Source organism: Neltuma alba, unplaced genomic scaffold (genome assembly GCF_004799145.2).
Source record: "Neltuma alba isolate B1F8T4 unplaced genomic scaffold, ASM479914v2 tig00010386_pilon, whole genome shotgun sequence".
In the NCBI taxonomy this organism is placed as follows: domain Eukaryota; kingdom Viridiplantae; phylum Streptophyta; class Magnoliopsida; order Fabales; family Fabaceae; genus Neltuma; species Neltuma alba.
In genome coordinates, this window is record NW_021635289.1 from 120,583 (window position 1) to 142,610 (window position 22,028).

At 34.5% G+C, this 22,028-nt stretch overlaps 1 protein-coding gene and 1 pseudogene across 1 annotated transcript; one reads left to right on the forward strand and one right to left on the reverse strand.

Annotated features, from left to right (window-relative positions):
* Positions 1–2,126: 2,126 nt before the first annotated feature.
* On the forward strand, positions 2,127–6,432 carry LOC114756304 (disease resistance-like protein DSC1; annotated as a pseudogene).
* A 1,607-nt stretch (positions 6,433–8,039) lies between these two features.
* Positions 8,040–12,437, reverse strand: LOC114756302 (disease resistance-like protein DSC1). Its single transcript, XM_028945237.1, has 4 exons — positions 11,903–12,437; positions 10,388–11,519; positions 9,958–10,260; positions 8,040–9,590 (listed from the first exon to the last, which is right to left on the reverse strand). The coding sequence occupies exons 1-4, from the start codon at positions 12,391–12,393 to the stop codon at positions 8,151–8,153; spliced, it is 3,366 nt and encodes a 1,121-aa protein (XP_028801070.1). The 5' UTR covers positions 12,394–12,437; the 3' UTR covers positions 8,040–8,150.
* Positions 12,438–22,028: the final 9,591 nt, after the last annotated feature.

Consider the following 22,028-nt stretch of genomic DNA (forward strand, 5'->3'; position numbering starts at 1 on the left):
TATTTGAAAGAGTTGTCAATGTACTTAACAAAATTATTAATCTATTTATGCAATGATAATTGGTGTGCCTTGTTATAAAATTTTCAGATTACTTGTCATAAATACATATAAAGGTGTTGTTAAGGCACCTAATAAACTTTTTTGCATTTCTTTTGTAAATGATAGCATAGGAAAAGAATCATTAATTACAGGGGCATAAAAATATCTCTTGCAATGTGAAAGTTCCTCTCATCTAATAATCTTCTTATTCACCCAACGCCCTAGATCTTTCCCTCATCTTCCCATTCCATTTAGTATGGACCGAAGACAACAAGAGAGTATAAAGTAAGCCTTCTATATGTCAAATTCGTAACCAATGCCAATGAATATAATGGAAGACTCATGGAATTCCTTCCGGACTTTTCCTTTCCATCATCTATGTTGTTAATAACCAATGAGAACAAATGTGATTAACTATAATTTAATAAAAAATGACAACAAATCAGCAAATCAACGACAAACAATCTGATTAAGTGGCACCCTAAACATGAACTATTTATTGCAGACTTCTTGCTATAAAGCCCAGTTTAATCTATTGTTTTCTCAATTAAAAAAAAAAAACTATCTTCTCAATTTAATGTCCTGCTATTGCTAACTTCACATTACAAACACCCCAAACATGAGCAATTTAGCATCATGTAGTGAAATTGATGCTACTCTTCCATAATTAATATAAGTAATTTCACAGCAGAAAGCATTACATGCAAGGAAATCAAAATCTCCTAGAACCAAATTAAACACGATGCCTAAGATTAATAGGGAAGGTGGGCTTGAGATAAGGAAAAATTCAAAATTTATTCATCAAGTTATACGAACTGATATAATATATCAATAAAAAAAACTCCAACCATCTGTCTTCATTACATCACAAAATTTAAAGTATCTAGCTGCCTTTGGGTCAGCTATAACCAAATGAGATGCTACAAGTAACCAATACAAAAATGAAAATGTCAATGTTTTTGGCAACAAATTCCCAAGCTTGATTATCGATCACCTCTTACTTTCTAAAGGAGATAAAAATTAATTCAGTTAGAGAGAATTAACATCAGAATTAGCAGCATGATAAATGCAAATAATAGCATATTTTCAGCTCTCATGGTCTCAGTTTTAATTGTTGCAGCACAAGAACTTGCCCAAAATAAATAAGATTCTCCAGAGTTAATAAAGCACACATCAAATGTCAAGGTCTTAAAAAGAGAATTTTTCTTTGAACGGACCACATCACAAAAACGACACTGGAGAAACAAGAGGGCGAGAATTAAGAAAAGCACCACTTGAATCAATTCATTCCCCAAAGAGGCACAAGTTGGCTCCAATAAGCTCTCAAAACTGGTGAATGATAGACCCAGTCTTTCTAATCAAAGCGCAAGTCTTAGAGGCCATACGTAGACTATGGAAGATAGAATGGAGAAGCTGGCCGGGGACGATAAGGTAACTGGCGGAGGGTGATGAGCAGCACTTTGGTGTGGGAGTGTGAAGGTCAAAGATGGGATTAGGTGGAAACTTGCTGGAGTTGAGAGAAAGGAGAAATGGGAATGGAGGTTGAAGAACAATGAAGAAGATATTGAAAACAAGCACCCCTCCCCGTTGCCCATCATTGTTGTCTTCTTCTTTGGCAAGCACCCCCTCTAACCTTTACCTTCTTCTCCAACGAGCAGTTGCGGGGATAGAGTTGGTAAGATTGTCGTCGGGGAGAGAGAGAGTGTGTGAGAAGGATGATGAAAAGGGGTGTTAGATTAAAGATAAAGGAGGGGCAGTGTTGTAATTTAACAATATTTCTAAATCCCAATATAGTACCTGAATACTGATATAGTATTTATGAAGTCTGGAGTGCTGATTTGGGATTTTTATATTTTGAAGGTATTTATGTGGAATTCTTCCTTCTTCTTTTTTTGTTTTTTTTGGGCGGGGGGAAGGTGAATTTAACCATCATGCCTTCATCCTTTCGTTGCCCTTGAAATTTGCAAACCCCTCAGGAACTTTCCAAAACACGTATTATACCCTGAAAGAAAGCACAGGGACTGAACCAGAAGCTTCCTCTTTATTTTTTGACAACTCTGTTTCAAAGAACATGAAAAATTTTCTCCAATCTTTGTCCAGTCCATCCATTAACAATCTGCATATGCAGATCCTTGAGTTTAATAGCTAGCACGGACTGGTCGTGTCATTTTCCTCCGAATAACTCTTTCTCTGAGTCTTGTATTTGGTGGCTGCACGAGCAATACAATTTCTTCACTTGTTGTCGGATTCTTTTGTCGTCTTATTTGACTAATTATTGTAGCTGTTGTATTTTCCTCCTCTTCTTTTATTTTTCTTTTCTTTCTGCTGAAATTCATCCCTTTCTGTTCCTTAAACTACCCCATGATTTTCCCAAACTAGACAAACTTGTGTGCTTGTTCTTTTCTAATGGCGTATTCTTCTCAGTGTTCTGGGATAAAATATGATGTCTTTATCAGCTTCAGAGGCACAGACACTCGCCATGGTTTTCTTAGTCATTTGAGGAAGGAATTGCGGCAGAAGCAAATTGATGCCTATGTGGACGACAGACTTGAAAGTGGAGATCCAATATCACCGGCACTTTTAAGCGCCATCAAAGAATCACTCATGTCATTGATCATATTTTCGAAGGATTATGCTTCTTCAAGGTGGTGCTTAGAAGAGCTGGTGCAGATTATTGAGTGTATGGAGAAGCAAAAACAGATTGTAATTCCCGTTTTCTATAACACAGATCCCTCAGATGTGAGGCATCAAAAAGGATCTTATGGAGATGCTTTTGTCAAACATGACAAAAATTACAAGGAAAAGGTGCCAATTTGGAAATCAGCTTTGAATAAAGCGGCTAACTTGTCTGGGTTTCATTCATCAAGTTACGAGTAAGTTCCTTTCCCTCAAGAGTTCTTGTTTCAATAAGCAGTGATGTCTCTGAATTTCATAATCTTGCTCTTTTCCTGTGGTTACAGGGACGAGGCTGAGCTTATAGAAAAAATTGCCAAGCGTTTGTCGACAAGGTTGAATATTATGTTCCAAAGTGACTTAACAGGCCTCGTTGGAATTGATGAAAGGATTGCAGATTTAGAATCACTAATGAACCAAGGCTCAAAAGATGTTCGAGTCATTGGAATTTGGGGTATGGGCGGTATGGGTAAGACAACTATCGCAACTGCAGTATTTAATCGATTCTGTTCTGAATATGAAGGATATTATTTTTTGGCAAATGTGAGAGAAGAATCAGAGAATCATGGGATTATCTATTTGAAGAATAAAATTCTTTCTATACTGCTCAAGGAAAATGATTTGCATATTGGTACACCAAATGGAATACCACCTTATGTTAAGAGAAGGCTTCTTCGAAAAAGAGTTCTTGTTGTTCTTGATGATATTAGTGATTCTGATCAACTGGAAAATTTAGTGGGAGCACTTGATTGCTTTGGATCGGGTAGCAGAATCATTATAACAACAAGGGATAGGCAAGTTCTAGCTAAAGGAGTTGATGAAATATACGAAGTTAAGCCTTTGATATTTGATGATGCTGCTCAACTTTTTATGTCAAATGCCTTTGGGAATAATTATCTTGACATGGAGTGGATTGAATTATCAAGGAAGGTGATCAGTTATGCTAAAGGCGTTCCATTGGCTTTGAAGGTTTTGGGTTCCTTTCTTTATGGCAAAAGCAAGGAAGAATGGGAGAGCCAACTTGAGAAGCTCAACAAAATGCCACATGCAAAGATTCAGGATGTGATGAGATTGAGTTATGATAAACTTGATAGGGAAGAGAAGAATATTTTCTTGTATATTGCTTGTTTCCTCAAAGGATATAAATCACGGCAAGTAATACTTTTTCTAAATGCTTGTGGTTTTTCAACAATTATTGGGTTAAAAGTCCTTGAAGACAAAGCTCTTATCACTGAAATCAAAGGATCCAACGCAGGAGCATCAAAAATCTTTATGCATGATTTGATAGAGGAAATGGGTTGGGAGATTGTTCGTGAAGAATCAATTCATGATCCTGGAAAACACAGTCGGTTATGGGATGCTAATGATATGTGTCGAGTATTGGAACATAATCTGGTAAAATTTTAACTTGATAATTGTATTCTCCCAAATTATCTTCTTGCTTTCCCCTTATATGCTTACTTTTGCTTTCCAGGGGACTAAAGCCATTCAAAGCATAACTTCGAATGTGACAAAAATTGAAGAGCTCTGCTTAACTCCCCAGGTCTTTGCCGAGATGTCTGAGCTAAAACTTCTTAGTTTTCCTATGCCTTCCTTGTGGCCTTGAATCTTTGCCGTATGAACTGCGATTTCTTCATTGCGGTTGCTGTCCTTTAAAATCCTTACCTTCCACATTCCGTCCAGAAAGTCTCGTTGAACTTAACATGACTTGGAATCGTGTGGAAAAACTTTGGGATGGAGTTCTGGTACGTATCAATCTACATCATCATAAATAAACAAACATGGTATAGTTTTTCTTACAGTGTCTCTTGTGAAAAGAAAAGCTCATACAATGTCTGCTTCTTATGAATATTGCAGCGTCTTGTGAATTTGAAGAAGATTGACCTCAGTAACTCCAAGCATCTGTTGGAACTCCCAGATTTTTCTATGGCCAGAAACCTTCAAGAAGTTGTACTCTACAACTGTAAAAGCTTGCGTAAGGTTCATCCTTCTATTTTAACCATCCACAAGCTTGTGAATTTGAACCTATCGTATTGCAAATCACTTACCAGCCTTAGAAGTGATGTACATTTGAGATCCCTGAGTAGTCTTTCTCTTGGTGAATGCTCAAGGCTCAGGGAATTCTCAGTGACATCAGAGAATATGAGGAACTTGGGTTTGGCAGGCACAGCTATCAATGAATTGCCTTCATCCATCAGGCTTCTAAACAAACTTGAAACATTCGACTTACATCGTTGCAAAAAGCTTAAGAATCTTCCAAACAAGTCAGCTAACCTAAGTTCTCTTCGAGAACTTTGGATATATGGTTGCGTGCAGATTGATGCCTCGAATTTACGCTTCCTACTTGATGGCTCAAGATTCTTAGAAACATTGGTACTGCAAGATTGTCATAATTTATTTGAACTTCCAGACACCATCAGATTCTTATCCTCATTGAAACATTTATCCCTAAATGAAACTGATATTAAGAGGTTGCCTGCAAGCATCAAGCATCTTCCACAACTTGAAAAACTTGATTTGAGTAATTGTAGGAAGCTTCAGTCTTTGCCTCATCTTCCACTAACCGTTAAAGAACTATATCTCACTAACTGCACTTCCCTGGAGAGAGTCATGTTTTCTTCAATGGCTTCTGATCATCTGAAGGGAAAAATGAGATATAGCACTAGTTTCCAGAATTGCGTGAACTTGGATGCACATTCACTCAGAGCTATAGAAGTAAATTCTCATGTCAACATTAAGAGATTGGCCATTGAACATTTATCAACTCTAGAAAAAAGTAAGATCCTAGGTGGTCCAGTTGATGTCATTTATCCAGGAAGCAATGTTCCGGAGTGGTTCACTAACAGGACAAGGCAGTCATCAGTAACTATTGACTTATCTTCTGCTCCACCTTCCATGTTCGTGGGTTTCATTTTTTGTGTGGTTGTCTGTAAGTTTCCATCAGATGACAAGAACCTTGTCGGATGTGACTGCTACATGGAAATTAATGGTAAAAGAGACAAGAATATGGGTGCTTGGACTAGCATATCTGCTTGTGAATTTATGTCTGATCATGTATGTCTGTGGTATGATGAACGATGTTGTCTGAAAACTAATGAAAGCAAGGAGGAAGATGAAAGTAATCGCAAGAAAATATCATTTGAGTTCTTTGCACAAACTGGGGATATTTGGAAGAAGAGCAAGGATATTGTGATAAAAGAGTGTGGAGTCTGCCCCATATATGCCTCAGAATATGATAAATTCATTGAGCAAATGGAGTTGGAGTTGAAATCAGAGCTTAAAGCAATTGCAATAGGAGTTAGTGGAAGCTTTGATGAAAAGAAAATTGAGGAGACAGTCCCTTTTGTTAAAAAATCCAATCGATTTATCTTTCCTCCACTTGCAAATGGAACTTGGAAGAAAGCAACACAAGGCTTAAAAGATCTCATCAAATTGTGACTACTTGAAAGGCATCAGACTCTAGACTCTTCTGAAGTTCTCTTTCTGTGAAGTTTTAAAGTGTATGACATGAGGTAATTTTCTTTTTGTTCTATTTAGATAGTGACAACCCATTCTTTGTGTAATACATAATACTTCGTAGATGTAAAGGGGACAAACTTCAGATGATGTATTCAGAAGACTCCCCGTTTTCACTTTGTCTCTCTTTTACCTTGACTTTGGATTCATTATGAACAACTTGGCTGTTATTCTTAAGCATTGAATAACACTCTTTAAAGTTCAGAATGGTAACAGAAACTTAGGATTGGAATTTCATTAATGACAGAGATCAAAAAGTTTGAGAATATATAAGGTTGCAGTGCATATGCATGGGGATCCTCTGAAGTTGAGGATCCCCTGCTTTCATTTCATTTTTTTAGCTTTTATTTAATAAGATGAAATTGAAACACAATAACATCAACTGAGGATGAAGTGATGACAAAGTAGACTTGTGCAAAATGAAAAAAAAAAAAAAAAAACTGCACACTGGTCCTCAATATGGGATCCTCTGCTATAAATGAAGGTGTGATATTTGCGCTTTGGGGAAACTGCTGCTGCGTGATTTGCGTTGTGAATGGAGTGACCAAACTACGAATAAAGGTAAAGTTTTCTCTGTTTGAGAAGGTTACAAACTTCAATGTCTCAGGTAGTGGGATATCCGATAACTTGTCTGCATCGCAACCTAGAAAACCCAATATCCCAAATTACATTCTCAAACTGGCTTGTTCTGTAAAAACATAAAAAAAAAAAAAAAAAAAAAAAAAGAAGAAGAACAGGGTGTTAGTTAAATCAAAGTATCAAACACCCTTTGTGCCAAGAAAATTAGTTAAATCAAAGTATCAAACACCCTTTTGTGCCAAGAAAATCCTTTTTGACCGGGCAATAAAACAGCAGTCTCAGACCAAAATGAAATTGAACCGTGAAAACTGTATATAATAGTTTGAAGAGACGGAAAAATAATTAAGAAGTAGGTCGAGCTGACATGGATTTATATATCAGAGGCGTATATGGACGCAATTGTAATTACAGTATAATCACCTGTTTTAAAGATAAGCATGTTTTCATCATTTTTATGTTTCTGAATCGTTACTTCTTATTGTTTTTTAATCTTATACTACCTCCGGTCCTTAATATAAGACCCTGTTTGATTTTTATTTTGGTCCTAAATATAAGACCCCAATCCACTTTGTCTATTATACTTACTCAATTTTTTCCAAGATAAACCTTCTAATAATTATAGTTCTAGTTAATACACTTGATTAGCAAGGATATTTTGGGAAAGACAACACCTATTTAGGACAAATAACTAGCTCAACTTACTTTCTTAATCTTCTCAAATTAGTCAACTGGCTCTTATAATTAGAACCGGAGGTAGTACAATCACATCTAAATATCTAAATTTATTACAGTACTTTAATGCATCTTTTTGTCTGTTACAACAAAAAGAAATTCAATAATATTATCTTTAACAGAGGCGGAGTAGTTGAATTTGTGACCAGTGTTTAACCTTTTAATTTGTTCCATTTTCTTAATTCCCGCCTAACTTCAGGTACGCTAATTGATTCCTTGTAGTCTAGTAGAATTAATCTTGGTGTTCCATTGTCGCTATTAAATTCCGTTCTTTATCAATATCTAATTCTTGCATCTTATATCAGAATTTTATTCATGTGGATCATATGCAGCATCCTAATTTTTTCTCTCTCAATCTGCTTAGTTGAATCCAATTCTTCAAGATCCAACAGAATGAAGTTGCGGCTGTAATAATATAATCGTCACTCTCTCATCATCTTAGCCTTAAACAATAAAGAAAGGTTAAAATAACCCATGCAATTTGGACTCCTAGAATAGAATTAAATCTCAATCAAAGAAGAGTCTTCAGTTAATTGTATGTACGCCAGTACAACGGAAAGAGTAACGTATCAAGGGCAGATCATTCAAAACTGAAAATCATTTATTCAAATTCAACGAAGTAAGCTGTGATATTTGCGCTTTCGAGACGGCGTTTGCATTGTATCAGAGCTAGGATGTGGATGCAATGGCAATCGAATTTGTTGAATGTAATTTTGATATTCAAGTAGTGCTGATGTGGGACATACCCCACACTCTTTGATCTCTCCTCTTATTAATGCAGCAACTGTGAATTGAATTTGAAGCAATGGGATATAAGTGTCGCTGTGAGCATCCCTTTTCTTCTCTTCAATTTTCCTTTGTAGTTCTCCACAAGAACATGCGTCGTACCAAATGACAACATGATCTGACAATAGAGGATCATAGATAAACCCACCTTCATACGTGCAAGCATATTGACCATCAATAAAGCATTTGGCGTCAACTGCTGCCATCGGTGGTGACTTCAAAATGACGACGCAGAAAATGAAACAGCCATCCCAAGGTTGTGGAATAGAACGGAGATCCACAGTTATGACAGATGACCGTATAGACCTATACATGAACCAATCTGGAACTCTTTCTCCTGGATATTCCACATAAGCCCCGCAACAAGTGGCTTTACTTATCTCGTGTACCACTTTTGCCTCGCAAGCTTTGATTGATTGTTGATCCAACTTCATGCAACTAGTGAAAGCAAAGCACAGTTTTGTTTGATCTTCTTTTTGTTCTCCATCTTCTCTCATTAAAGGTAACTGTAGGGACACAAGGGATAGGCAGTCCCTGGCAGATAGGTCTAAGATAGAGGGAGGTAGTTCTGGTAGGGACCGAAGCCTTTCGCATCTATTTACGTTAAGTTCTTTCAGGCTCGAAAGGTGTTTGATGCTTGAAGGCAATGTCTCTATATTACTCCTTGACAAACTTAACGTACGCAATGACGATAACAAGCTGATGTTATCAGGAACTTCAAATGATTCACTACAATCATTTAGATATAGAACTTCCAAAGCACGCATCTCATCAAATATGGAAAGTAGATTTGATGCTACCTTATTACATCCGTTAGCATCAAGACGTCCGAGGTTGCGCAAGTCAACCAATTTGTAGGGAAGACTTTTCACACTTTTGCATTCGTCTAGAAACAATGAACCAATTTTGCTGAGACGTCCACTTGATGAGCACAACTCGTCATTGATGGCCGTTCCCGAAAGTATCAATTCAAACCCACTGTTTTCTGAGGTCACTGAAAATTTGTTCAATCTTGAGCATTCTGTTAGGTCCAGATACTCTAGTGATTGGAGATGGGTATTGCTTGTAAGGTTGGTAAGGGCTTCACAACCTCTTAGTCTTAAATAACAAAGACTATTGAGGGATAAAATAGATGGATGAACACCCTGCAATTTTGAACAATCATTGAGATTCACTTCTGCAAGATGTATTGCCTTGGAAAAATTTGGGAGCTCAATCAAGTCTTTTGATCCATGGAGGTTAATTCCACGTAAATTCACGAGATTCTGTAAAAATATAGATTACATGGTGAGATTGGCAGCCAAATTAAAGCAAAAATGAATTATTCTCTCTGATCAGTGTGACATAAGAACTCGTTAAGTATTTTACTAGGAAAATTAGTTGACGTCAAAAAAATTACACTAAATCAATCATCTTTATAAATAAAGGTCATGGAGTTTAGTGTGATAGGGAAAGACAATTGCCATTTTTTAAAATGGGTTGTCAATGTTTCATTAAATTTTCTAAGAGATTTTGTATTAAGGACTTATGGGTAGAAACTTATAAATAAGGCTAAAAAGAGGCTCCAACAAAATAAAGATTTTCCAAATAGTGTACTAATAATATTTTCTACGAATAAAATATAAAATTTACCTGCACTCCATCCCAAAGTTTTGTCAAATTGCTATGAGGCATTATAATTTGAACAAGATTTTCAATCTCGAATTTTGCTGGCAAGGCCTTTAAAGGGTATCCCACCCAATGCAAGAGTCTGAGATTTTTTGGTAAAAACTCTATACCACAGGGAAAGTTTAACTTGTTCCTGAACTGATAATCCAAATTTCTATCAAAACATAGAAACTTTAGATTGGGCATTGAACGGAAAGCGTTTTTATTGAAGCACATCTCTTCAACTTCGGAAAGGTTCAGAATTATGCCTTCGGTAGCTGCACTTCCCTAACCAAAAAAAATAAAATAATAATAATAATAATAATAATAATAATAGTAATAAAATTATTATATAAATCAGATAGGAATTTGAAATTCAACAATTTTTTTTAAAATGCAAAAATTTCACTCTTACCATGTTTTTCTTCACTATGTCAGAATTTTTCTTGGAAATCCATAATATATTGCACCTTTTAGGATCATTTAACGATTCTTCACGAACAATTTGTTGACCCATTTCTTTTATCAAATGGTGCATACATATTTTTCTTTCATGAATTTCTCCTGATATTCTTCTTTCATGAATTTCTAAAAGAGCTTTATCTTCAAGTCTCATCAATCCAATCTCAGTTGAATAACCACATGCATCTAACAAATTTTTTATATCTTCAGCATCACAATAATTGAGGAGACATGAGATATGCAAGAAAATACTTTTCTCTTCAGAATCAAGTTCTTCAAGACTCAATTTGAGGATATCATTAATTTTTGGACAAGGTAATTTTGTAAGCTTTTCCAATTGGCTCTGCCATGCTTCTTGATTTTTGCCATACAAAAAGGAACCTAAAACTTTTAAGGCCAATGGATTTCCACCTGCATAGTGAGTAATTTTTTCTACCAGCTCTCGTATCTTTGGATCACCATCATAGTGTTTTTTGAAGGCATTTAAGGAGAAAAGTTGAAAAGCCTCATCAGAATTCAAAGCCTCAAGCTGATATATATCATCTACTTCCTTACCAAAAACTTGCTTATCTCTGGTTGTTATCAATATTTTACTACCTGGTCCAAACCAATCATGTTTTCCTGCTAATTTTTCTAATTGTTCAAGATCATCAACATCATCAAGAACAACGAAACTTTTTTTGCGGCTAAGTCTCCTCATGGCATAAGAAGATATTGCACCATCAACCATGTCAATGTGAGATTCTTTATCCCCTAATAAGTTCAAAATGAGCTTTTCCCTCAAAGCATCTATTCCACATTTCTTTGATTCTTCCCTTACATTAGCCAAAAAGTAAGACCCTTCATATCCAAAACGCAATTTGCTAAACAATGCTTTTGCAAGAGTCGTTTTGCCCATACCACCCATAGCCCAAATGCCAATAAATCGCACATCATCATTTGAATCTTTTTCTAACAATGATTCTACATCTGCCATTCTTTTCTGAATTCCGATCAAATCTTTTAGATAATCTTCACTTTGATAATTACAGCCTAACTTGTGTATAACACATTTCACTATTTCTTTAATTAGCTCCGCTTCATCCCTGCACACCATTACAAAATCAAAATTCAAAACGCACCAAACTTAATACCGCATTGATTGTCTATTCAAATTTTTGAACTATTCCTAATGAAAGGCAACTTTGAAGAGTTGGCAAAAAAAATTCTATAATAATTTTTTTGAGAAATATTACTAACATTAGATGGCTTAAACTAGATATATAAAGTTTCATCTTCATTTCATGACCATTAATGATTCGTTACGACAATAGTAAGACAGGGATTCAGATAAAAATATCGCAACAGTAAAGTTGATGGGCCTGGTAGACTAACCAACTTCCATCAGATGCCTCAAAAATTAATTTAATTCAGCCCCATGTATGGAAGAACATGATAAGAGAAAGATCAAAAGCACATTAATTGTTACCTATCGAAGCTACAATGCCAACCAGATAAATTGGCAGCATGAGTGAGAGCCTTCCTCCACATGTGTAGATGTTGGTTGTTGATGCTTTTAAGCTCATGTTCTTCAAATGCTTTCTGGTAACTCCCAGACTGCTTCCTCACATGTGAAGGATCTACTCTATAGAACACTGGCATAACAAGCTGGTGACCTTGATTTTTGGAGCAGTCTAATATTTTTGAAAGCTCCTTCAAGGTCCACGTGGAAGATGCATAGTTTTTTGAGAAGATCACAAGGAAGAGAGTTGAATCTTCGATGGCTTTCTCAAGAGATGGCCATACCTCATCTCCTTTCTCAAGTCTGTAGTCGATGTATGTATCTACATGGTTTCTACGAAGTGCTTCATGAAGGTGGCTAGTGAAATTGAAGCGGGTGTCCTCACCTCTAAAGCTAATAAAAACATCATATTTCTTTGGAGATTGAGAAGATGGAGTAGAGGAAGAAGACGAAGCCATATCAGATTGCTTTGCTTTGATACGCAAAAGAGAATTGGGACTGCTTTCAATTCAGATCTAAGTATTGAATGATTTGTAATAGGAAACAGAGCGGCCTAAGGGGAAGATAAGATTTTAGTGGAGGAGATTGGGTCAACCAAGTCAAAATGAATAATAATAATTATAAATTATAAATAAAAGTAAAGTTAACTTTTAAAGATTGAGTATGTGTTTGGATTAACAGCGGAGAAGTAACTTTTTTTTTTTAAAATAAAAGTTAGATAGTGTAATATGATTTATATTTAGATTAGTTTTTTTTTTAAATCTGACTTTTGAAAACTTGTTTAGATAATTATTCGAAAAGTAAATTTAGATGAACATGACTGAAAAGGATATAAATCTTATTCGATAATACATATACTCCTCTGGTCCTTAATGAAATATCAATTTACCTAATTTGAAAAGATTAAAAAAGCTAAATAAATTATTTAATTATAATATACATGACAGGATCTTTCTAAAATATTTTTGTGTAACTGTATCAGTTTAAAAGTTCAGCAAATTAGTTTGAGAAAAAATTATAAATGTGAAACATAAAATGAAAAACATCTCTCATTGAGGATCAAAATCCACTTTCAAATTAGGCCTTATATTTAAAACTGGATAAGTATATTATATGTATATATTGTGATGTTTAAGAGAAATATTAAAATTTAAATTATAAAAAATAAACATTTTAAAAGAGCATTAAGTATGGTCACAGTACACATCAATCCAAATCATGGACAAAAGCTGGAAATTTCAGCTTACAATTTAAGCTGCTTTTATTCCAAAAGTTAAATAGGCAAAAAAAGAAGAAGAAGAAAAGCTTATTCAAACATGTCAAAATCCTCCAACGTACGTTTTCCCCTTTTGAATGTGTGATTAGCCACCAAATCGCTGTTCCAAACGAAGCCTCTCAAATTTGAAAGAAAGGCGGTCCTACCAATTTGGAATTTTCATGTGCTATTAGTGTGCGGAAAAGACAGCACTAAATGAAAAACATATAATAGTCCATAGGGAAAGTAAGTCAATGGCGTGTGAAATTGAAGCGGGTGTCCCCACCGCTAGAGCTAATGAAAACATCGCATTTCTTTAGCAATTAACTTTTACAAAAGTTAAATAAATTAGATAAAAATTAGATAGTGTAATATAATTTATATTTAAATTAGTTTTTAAAAAAATCATTTTGATAAAAATTTGTTTAAATGAAGATTTAAAATAAAGAAAAAAGAAGTGAAAATGAAGAAGTTAAAAATTAAAAGCGAGAAGCAATTACATCTTACAACAAAAGTATGAGATTGATTAATGCAGAAGTCCATCAAAGTTAATTAATGCAGAGAAATCGGGCGATGCTAGAGTTTGATCTACTGAAAAATTTCTTCTCCTCTCTCTATTTCTCACCTACATCTCCAAACAAAAACATGAAGCTCTCACTAGTAAAAATAGCTTTAATCAGTGTCTTTGTGAAGTATGTTTGGGAACTACGATATTAATTGACAGGGCCGGCCACGTGTAAATAACCCTAATTTTCTACCAGAGACTGATTGATTTAAGCTGGATAAGCTTCCAGAATTACATTGCCCCAAATTACCTAAAAACCCTTGGTATTATTATACACGTATGTTAACGTGAACATCGCTGCACATCAAAACTTCGTTTGCGATATTAATGGGTGTTGTTGGCCATTGTCATTGCGAAGTTCTGTTGCATATTCAAACGATATGTGAAACTGATAATATTTTTGGAAATGATTTGAAAGGTTTACAAGTTTTTTCTTTTATATTATCAATAATAATAGAAATAAGTTAAAAGTTGCCAGCCACATTTTATTCCTGATTCTTGAAGCTGCTAATTTATCTGGATTTCATTCATCAAAGTGTGGGTAATTTCTTCTCTTTGCCAAGTTTACCTTCTACATTCAACTCAAGAAATGAGAAGTTCTTAAGGAGAAAACACACAATCTTCTTCATTTTCTTCCTAATAATATCACTTAATAACAAGTTAATCGACGTGGAAATTTCACTAGTATTCGTCAGTCAGATCGCTTATTAAATGGCCTTGTTGCAGTATGGTTATCATAATCAATATTAATTTATCAATAATCAACAAATGCTACTGAAAGTTATACTGTTCATGAAACTGTAAAACATTGTGGCTTCTCATTTCAGTGAAATGCAAGGGCTGAGATCTATTTATATCCAGACAACTAATTCCAATAATAGTGCGAATGCCAGTTACCTTTTGAGTTTCTCCATTCACTCCCAAGTTCCCGTCCATAGGACCTATTTTACAAACGTAGCTGCACAGAACTATTTCTTCTATGCTAATCTGAGGCAATATTACTAGATTTTTTCAAATAACAGGAGGGAATAGAGAATTTAATTCAACTAATAATCTAAATTTGAACCTCAAAGCATGCACCTTACATCCTGGCAAGAGGCAAGTACTAGTTGGAACCAGAGAAAAGGAAAATTCACATTATACTATGCGTCCCCTGTGCTACTAAATATATAGATATATATATATATATCTGAGTATTTACTCATCAGGTTCAGAAAAATTCAATGCCTATACAGTTAAGGGAAATGGTTTACTTGGTGGGGAAGAATCTCATAACATCACGACTAATTTACTAAGGGAATGGCTAATGTTCAAAATAGGACAGCTTAAAAGCTTATATTGTAAGACGCATGCAAGTAATGGGCTGCACTATAACTAAGACGCCCAAAGACTAGAACCAATGAATATACTTAAAATTGCACGATGAGGAGCAAAACGCAAACCCAGAAGCAGGAGAAAATTGGGTATAAGTAAAAGGCCGGCTGTAAACAGTTCATCTCCCAATTCTTTCTCGTGTTTACTTTCTATCCATACAGGAAAAGATCGATGCAAATAGAAAATGATGGCTAAAGAATTTAAAGGCAGTAAAAATGGAATCCAATTCTAGGAAGTCAACGCAATACAGAATGAGGAGTGAATGGATTCATAAAATGATATGAAGCGATTCCTTTATTATTAATAAAGGAAACTTTTCAAGAATAACAGACACCCTAGCATCACTTTCAAAATGACCACACTTGGAAAGGTTGAAGTATGCAGGAAACTATGAATAAATAGTTTAACAACATTGAGAAAAAGAATCTAATTGAAGTATTCCATGACAAGAAACTAATTGCGGGGATCCAAAGAAATGGAGAGTTGTAGATTAACCATGGGGAGTGAACAAATTGATATAAAGTAAAACCCTTTCCCCAAAACTCAATTCCTTAATCCTTATAGGGAAATTTAATCTCCCGTTAGAATTGCAACATTTCAAGATTTGCCATTCATTGAAATATTGTAATGTAATTATATACCTTTATGGCCCCCGTAATGATAAGCTGTGTCCCTAAAACTGGTCTCATAAACCGCCTTAGCTGAGTCTTTTTTGTTGGCTGAAGATGCTTCCAAGGCTAAGGCTTTCAGATCTTTTCCACAGCCTCACCTACACTGTTTCAAAATTTAAACTATCATGAGTGAAACCGACATAAAAAACTAATCTAAAACTTGAACGCTATCACAGACATCTAAACCATACATTGTCGGAGAAGATAAAAACAAAGAGATTAAGCCAGCATTGTCAAAGAAGTAGTGGGGAATTGAAATCTAGACCATACGTACCTGAAGACCAACATAGCAAAAGCGAAGGTTCGGTGAAGCATTAACATTTGAAATCTGGTCGGAATTCACGCTAAAGATGAGGCACAATTTCACCTTGCTCGCCTGATTTACATTCGCAGATTTCAACCAGAAAGAAGCAAGACTGAAGAAGAAAAGAAGTCAAGAAAACAAGAGACGATGAAGCAACAAAAACTACACATGACAACCCACGTTCCATAGCTCCACTACCAAAAGCATGCACATATATAACCGCACACAAACTCACGGCTGCCAATATGGCCTAAGAAGGTGCACCACAAGCTTAAAACTACGTGCTGCCAGGAACCCTTATAAAATATCATTAACAATATTATTAATAATTAATAATTAATAATTAATAATATTATTAAATGGAGACCATGCTGATGTGGCGCGCAGTGGATCTAGCTTTTTAAGCCCTACCCCCTACTTTACATTCATATATTACTAAAAGGAAATTTTGACTCTTATTTATTTTTTTAATTTTATTAAGCTAAAAAAATCACGCCAAAGAAAAAATAAAACAATAAAAGCGAGATCTTAAGAATGGAATGTGGAATGGAGAAGTTCGGCTTGAGTTCTTTGCACAAAGTGGGAACATTTGGGAGAAGAAAAGGGATATTGTAATAAAAGAGTGTGGAGTCTACCCCATACATCACTACCAAAAAACATGTGATTAGCGACGGAATTTACTGACAAAATTAGCGACGGATTAGTGACGAATTAGTGATAGAATCATATTACTGACAGAATTAGCGACGGAATTGGTTCTGTCGCTAATTTTTCCATCACTAATTGAATTACCAATGGAATTAAAATTCCGTCAGTAATTACTGACAGAATTGAAATTCCGTCGCCAATTACTGACAGAATTTTTTCGTCTCTAATTACCGACGAAATCCCAATTCTGTTGCCAATTCCATCAGTAATTACCGACGGAATTTAAATTGTGTTGCTAATATATTTTTTAAAAAAAAATTAAAAAGCCACCTCACCTTCGCTGCCACATGTTACCTCACTTTCACTGCTATGTGTCGCTGCCACATCAGCTCCGCTGCCACATGTCCTTGCCACCTCACTTCTGCCACCACGTGTCGCTATCTCACATGCCACCTTGTATTGTTACATGTCGCCATCATAATAATTCCTCTTCAAAGTGAATTCTCCATGGCTCGAACCAAAGACTTCGTTTGTGCACACACACGACTTTATCAATTGAGTAGCAATGAACTTACTAACTTATTATACAAAATTATATATATATAATATTCTCTTACACAAATAATTATATATACACATATATATTATTAGAAACTAAAAATAAATTATATGATAATTTTAATCATAATTATTTTTGTAACAAAATAATTTTTAGATATTTGTTTTACTATTTATTTTATAATGCTTTATTTTTTTAAAAAATTATTTTAAATATAATATTAATTTCCAATGACACTAATTTTGAATTTTAAATAGTAAATAATTTTTTCATAAATATATTTTTTAAATTTAATTCTTTTAGTTAACATTCATAAGATATATAATTTAATTATTATATTTATTATATTATTATATATTATATTATATTATATATTATATTTTAGCCACGGAAATTAGTGATGGAATAATTTTTCATCGCTAATTCCGTGGCTAAATTAGTCATGGACAAGTATTCCATCGTAAATCTTAATTATAAAATTTTAGCCATGAAATTAGTCATGAAAATTAGAGATGAAATAGTTTTCCATTGCTAATTCCATGGCTAATAGTATTCCATTGCAAATCTTAATTATAAAATTTTAGCCACGAAATTTACTGACGGAAAAAATTTCGTGACTAATTAGCTACAGAATTTTTGTGGGTAATCCGTCAGAAATTAGTGACGGAAATTATTCCGTCACTAATTCTGTCGGTAATTAGCTTTTTTTTTTTGTAGTGCATGCCTCAGAACATGACAAATTCACTGAGTAAATGAAGTTGGAGTTGAAGTCACAGCTTAAAGCAATTGAAATGGGAGTTAGTGGAAGCTTTGATGAGAAGAAAATTGAGGAGACAGTCCTTTTAGCTTAAAAATCCAATCAAACTTGTCTGCATCACAACCTAGAAAACCAAATATCCCAAGTTACATTCTCAAACTGGCTTGTTCTGTGACAACGAAAAAGAGGGTCTTAGTTAAATCAAACACCCCTTGTGCCAAGAAAATCCTTATTGACAGAGTAATGCAAGCAAAAACACCAGTGTTGCAGAGCAAAATGAAGTTGAACCTTGAAAACTTTACATAATAATTTGAAGAGACAGGAAAAATAATTAAGAACTAGGTGGAGCTGACATAGATTTGTATCATATAGGCGTATATGGACGCGATTGCAACAACAATATAACCATGGGTTTTAAAGGTGAGCATGCTTTCATCTATCATATTCTAATTTTTATGTTTTACAATCGTTACTTATTATTATTTCTTAATCTTGTACAATCACATCTAAATTTCTTAACGCATCTTAATGCGAGAACTTGTTCTCTGTTACAACAAAATAATTTCAAAGATATTATCTATACAGTGGCGCTATACTTGAATTTGTTACCATTGTAAAAACCTTTTAATTTGTTCATTTATCTTAATTCCCTCCTAACTTTTGGTATGGTAATTGATTTCTAGTAGTCTAGAAGAATTAATCTTGTGTGTTTCATTGTTGCTATTGAATTCCCTTCTTTATCAATGTCCAATTCTTGCTTCTTATACCCGAAAGTTATTCATTTGGATCATACGCACCCTAATTTTTTTCATAGCCAAACGGTAAAAGATTTTAGGATATTCCTAATTGCCGACTTGCAAATATTTTCAAAACTTTATTCAAACGAGGATGATCGGATGACTTGAACTAGATCAGACTTTTAGGCGGATATTATAAGTTTATGACTTTAATGAATGCAGCCTTGTGAATAAACGAGAGAAAGACAGACTCGTGAATTATAGTGAAAGCATAAGTGGGTTTGCCTGCCTGCACTTGGTGAACCTGTTGCTTCTTGTTCTGTTCATATACATTCTTCAGATGCTTTCTAGTGATTATATTCTCAGACTGCTTCTTCACATGCATGTGTAGATAGATGAACTTGTTCTTATATTTGCAAGCTCCTTCAACGCCTTCCTCTGCCTCAAGCTCGTTATATTTCTTTGATCATCGGAGAAGATGCAGCAATAAGGTAAATGGAGAAAAAATACATATAGATGGGAGGAAAATTCACATTCATTGATTCACACACACACACACACACCAAACATCCTTTTCTATCTCAATCTGCTTAGTTAATTTCCCGTAATTATGAAATATCAGAAGTAAGAAATAATCACCTTAGCGTCCACTTGAATCCCATTCTTCAAGATCGAGCAGAATGAAGTTGTGGCTATAATATTATAATCGTCCCTCTTCACCATCTTAGCTTTAAACAATAAAGAAAGGGTAAAATAAGCAATGCAATTTGGACTCCCTAAGAATCGAATTAAATCTCTATAAAAACAAATCTTAAAGTAATTGTATGCATGCCGAAACAACATAAGGACGTGGTAATTATAGTACCTACAAACAAAAAAAAGAAAAAGCATGTCCATCGCTATTAATTAAAACTAGAGCATACCATTTTGAGGTGGAGGCGTGAGAGTCATGTATCAAGTTGAAAAGGGCACATCATTCAAACTCAAAATCATTTATTCAAACTTCATCGAAGTAAGCTGTGATATTTGAGCTTTCGAGAGGTTGCAATAGAGTTAGGATGTGGAGGAAATGGCAATTGAATTTGTTGGAAGTAATTTTGATATTCAAGGGTTGATGTCGTGCAATACTCCCCTAGTTGAAGCTCCAAGCTCAAGCTACTCCTTCATCTTCAAGAAGCACAAGGAAATTAGCCTCTCATAGCTCTAGAAGAATCCACAATATATTTGAAGCAATGAGAATCTATGGAGACTACGATGAGAGAATGGGTGTGAAGAATTGATAGCAAAGAAATAAAGAGAACAACGAAAAGGCAGAACACCGTGGTGATGATGAACTGGGAAGAATGATTTGCGGATGATGTCAATGAAGTAGTGGCTGCGTGTTGCTCCCTCAAGGGTGAAATCGGATGGAAATTGGAGGGGGTGTTGGCGGCGTGTGGTATATAGTTATGAGGAAGGGAGGAAGGTCGTGTGAATGTGTCATGGCTCGGCAGTACATATAGGAAAGGAATGGAGGGAGGCAACCGTGATACTACGTGAAGGAGGGAATATAATATATATCCAAATCAAATCTAAAGGATTGGGGTGTGGATAATTTCCGTGTCCTCTTTTTGAATCCATAAAAATATAGATAATATCATAATCTGATGTCATCCAAGCTTTGTCTCCGATTTCCCTTTTCTTTTATTTTTTATTTCCTTCCTTTCAGCTTTCTCATTATCTTTATTTTCTTTTTTTTTTAAGTCCTACAAAAGATAAATTGAGATACTATCACAAAATTCAAAATCAATTATTTAAAAAGAGATAAAAATGTGATAAGATCTCCTATTAAATCTCTATTTCATGCAATCAGTATTTGATTCAAAATACCCACAATCAATGCAATTTATCAGATAAAGGATAGTATCTCAATTTATCTTTTACAGGCCTTAAAAAATATGAATTGATAAATATCTCTAAAAAGATATCAAATAATATATTAAAATAAGGATTTATTAACAATTGAGACACGTGTAAAGTAAAACACAAAGGATTGAAGAGCATTTCTTTTTAGTTTACGTTATGGTTTGCTTTTGGACTTTGTTTAGATGTTGGGCTTCAATACGAATTGATCAGGCCTGATAATAATCAAAAAAGACGATGGGTATATGTGTAATTTGAGGTAATCTCAAAAATTAAAAATAAGGACTTGTACCCAAAAAATAAAAAATAAGGAAAACAACAGAAATTGAAGGATATCTCATTGAACTTGAGCAGAAGCAGAGCAATGCGAGATGTGGACAAGAATGTAATTGGATCGAGAAGGATTTGACAGCCATAATGAGCGGCAGGTGTGTTGGGACGCAGAAGCCACGCATTTGCATAGAAATTAGGAAGCCTTGTTCATATCTCTTTCCGGGGAAGCTCCAAGAAATTTCCACCATAAACAGTCTTCCCTTGTTTTCATTATAAGGTTGTTATTTTATTGGTCTCTTTCCTTTGCAGAGCCATTAAAAGATTTCAAAAGCTACGCCATCATTTTCACCTAGTTATTTAATTTCATTTCATGGGTTTTTATGAGATTTATTAGGCTTAGGGGGTGTTTGGCAACCTCCAAACTATGGTTTCAGAAACACTTTTTCACAAAACGAGACAAATTCCTCCACATATTTACTTCGTAAATCGTAAAAACATTTCTGAAACCATGATTTGGTTTTTATCCAAATACCCTCTTAATTGCATGACTGAATGTTAACTTGTGGTAATTTGGGGAGTAAGGTGATTCTTGCAAATTGGTTGTTGTAAAGGGCAAAATTGTTATTATTCTATTGATTTAATTTAGTTGAGTTAATTTTGAGAATATAGGACATTGCGGTTGTTTAGAATTACACTCCCCCTCCGTAAAAGTGGCTCTCTCTCTCTCTCTCGGCTTTCACAGCAGACCACACGGCCACACTGCTTCAATGAATATTACTTTCTATAATTAAAAATTTGACTAAAATATATTTTTAGTGTTTTAATTTTATACTAGTTTCAATTTGATTCATTAACTTTAAAAAATATATTTTAACCCTTTAATCCTAAAATTATTAATAAAAATGATGATATTGAGATATTGAATATTGATAAAACATTTTCAAATGTTAACATATTAAGTTTAGTTTGCAAAACAATTATAATTGTTTTAAAATATATCATTTAAGATTAACAATTTTAGGGTTAAAGAATTAAAAGTATACATTTT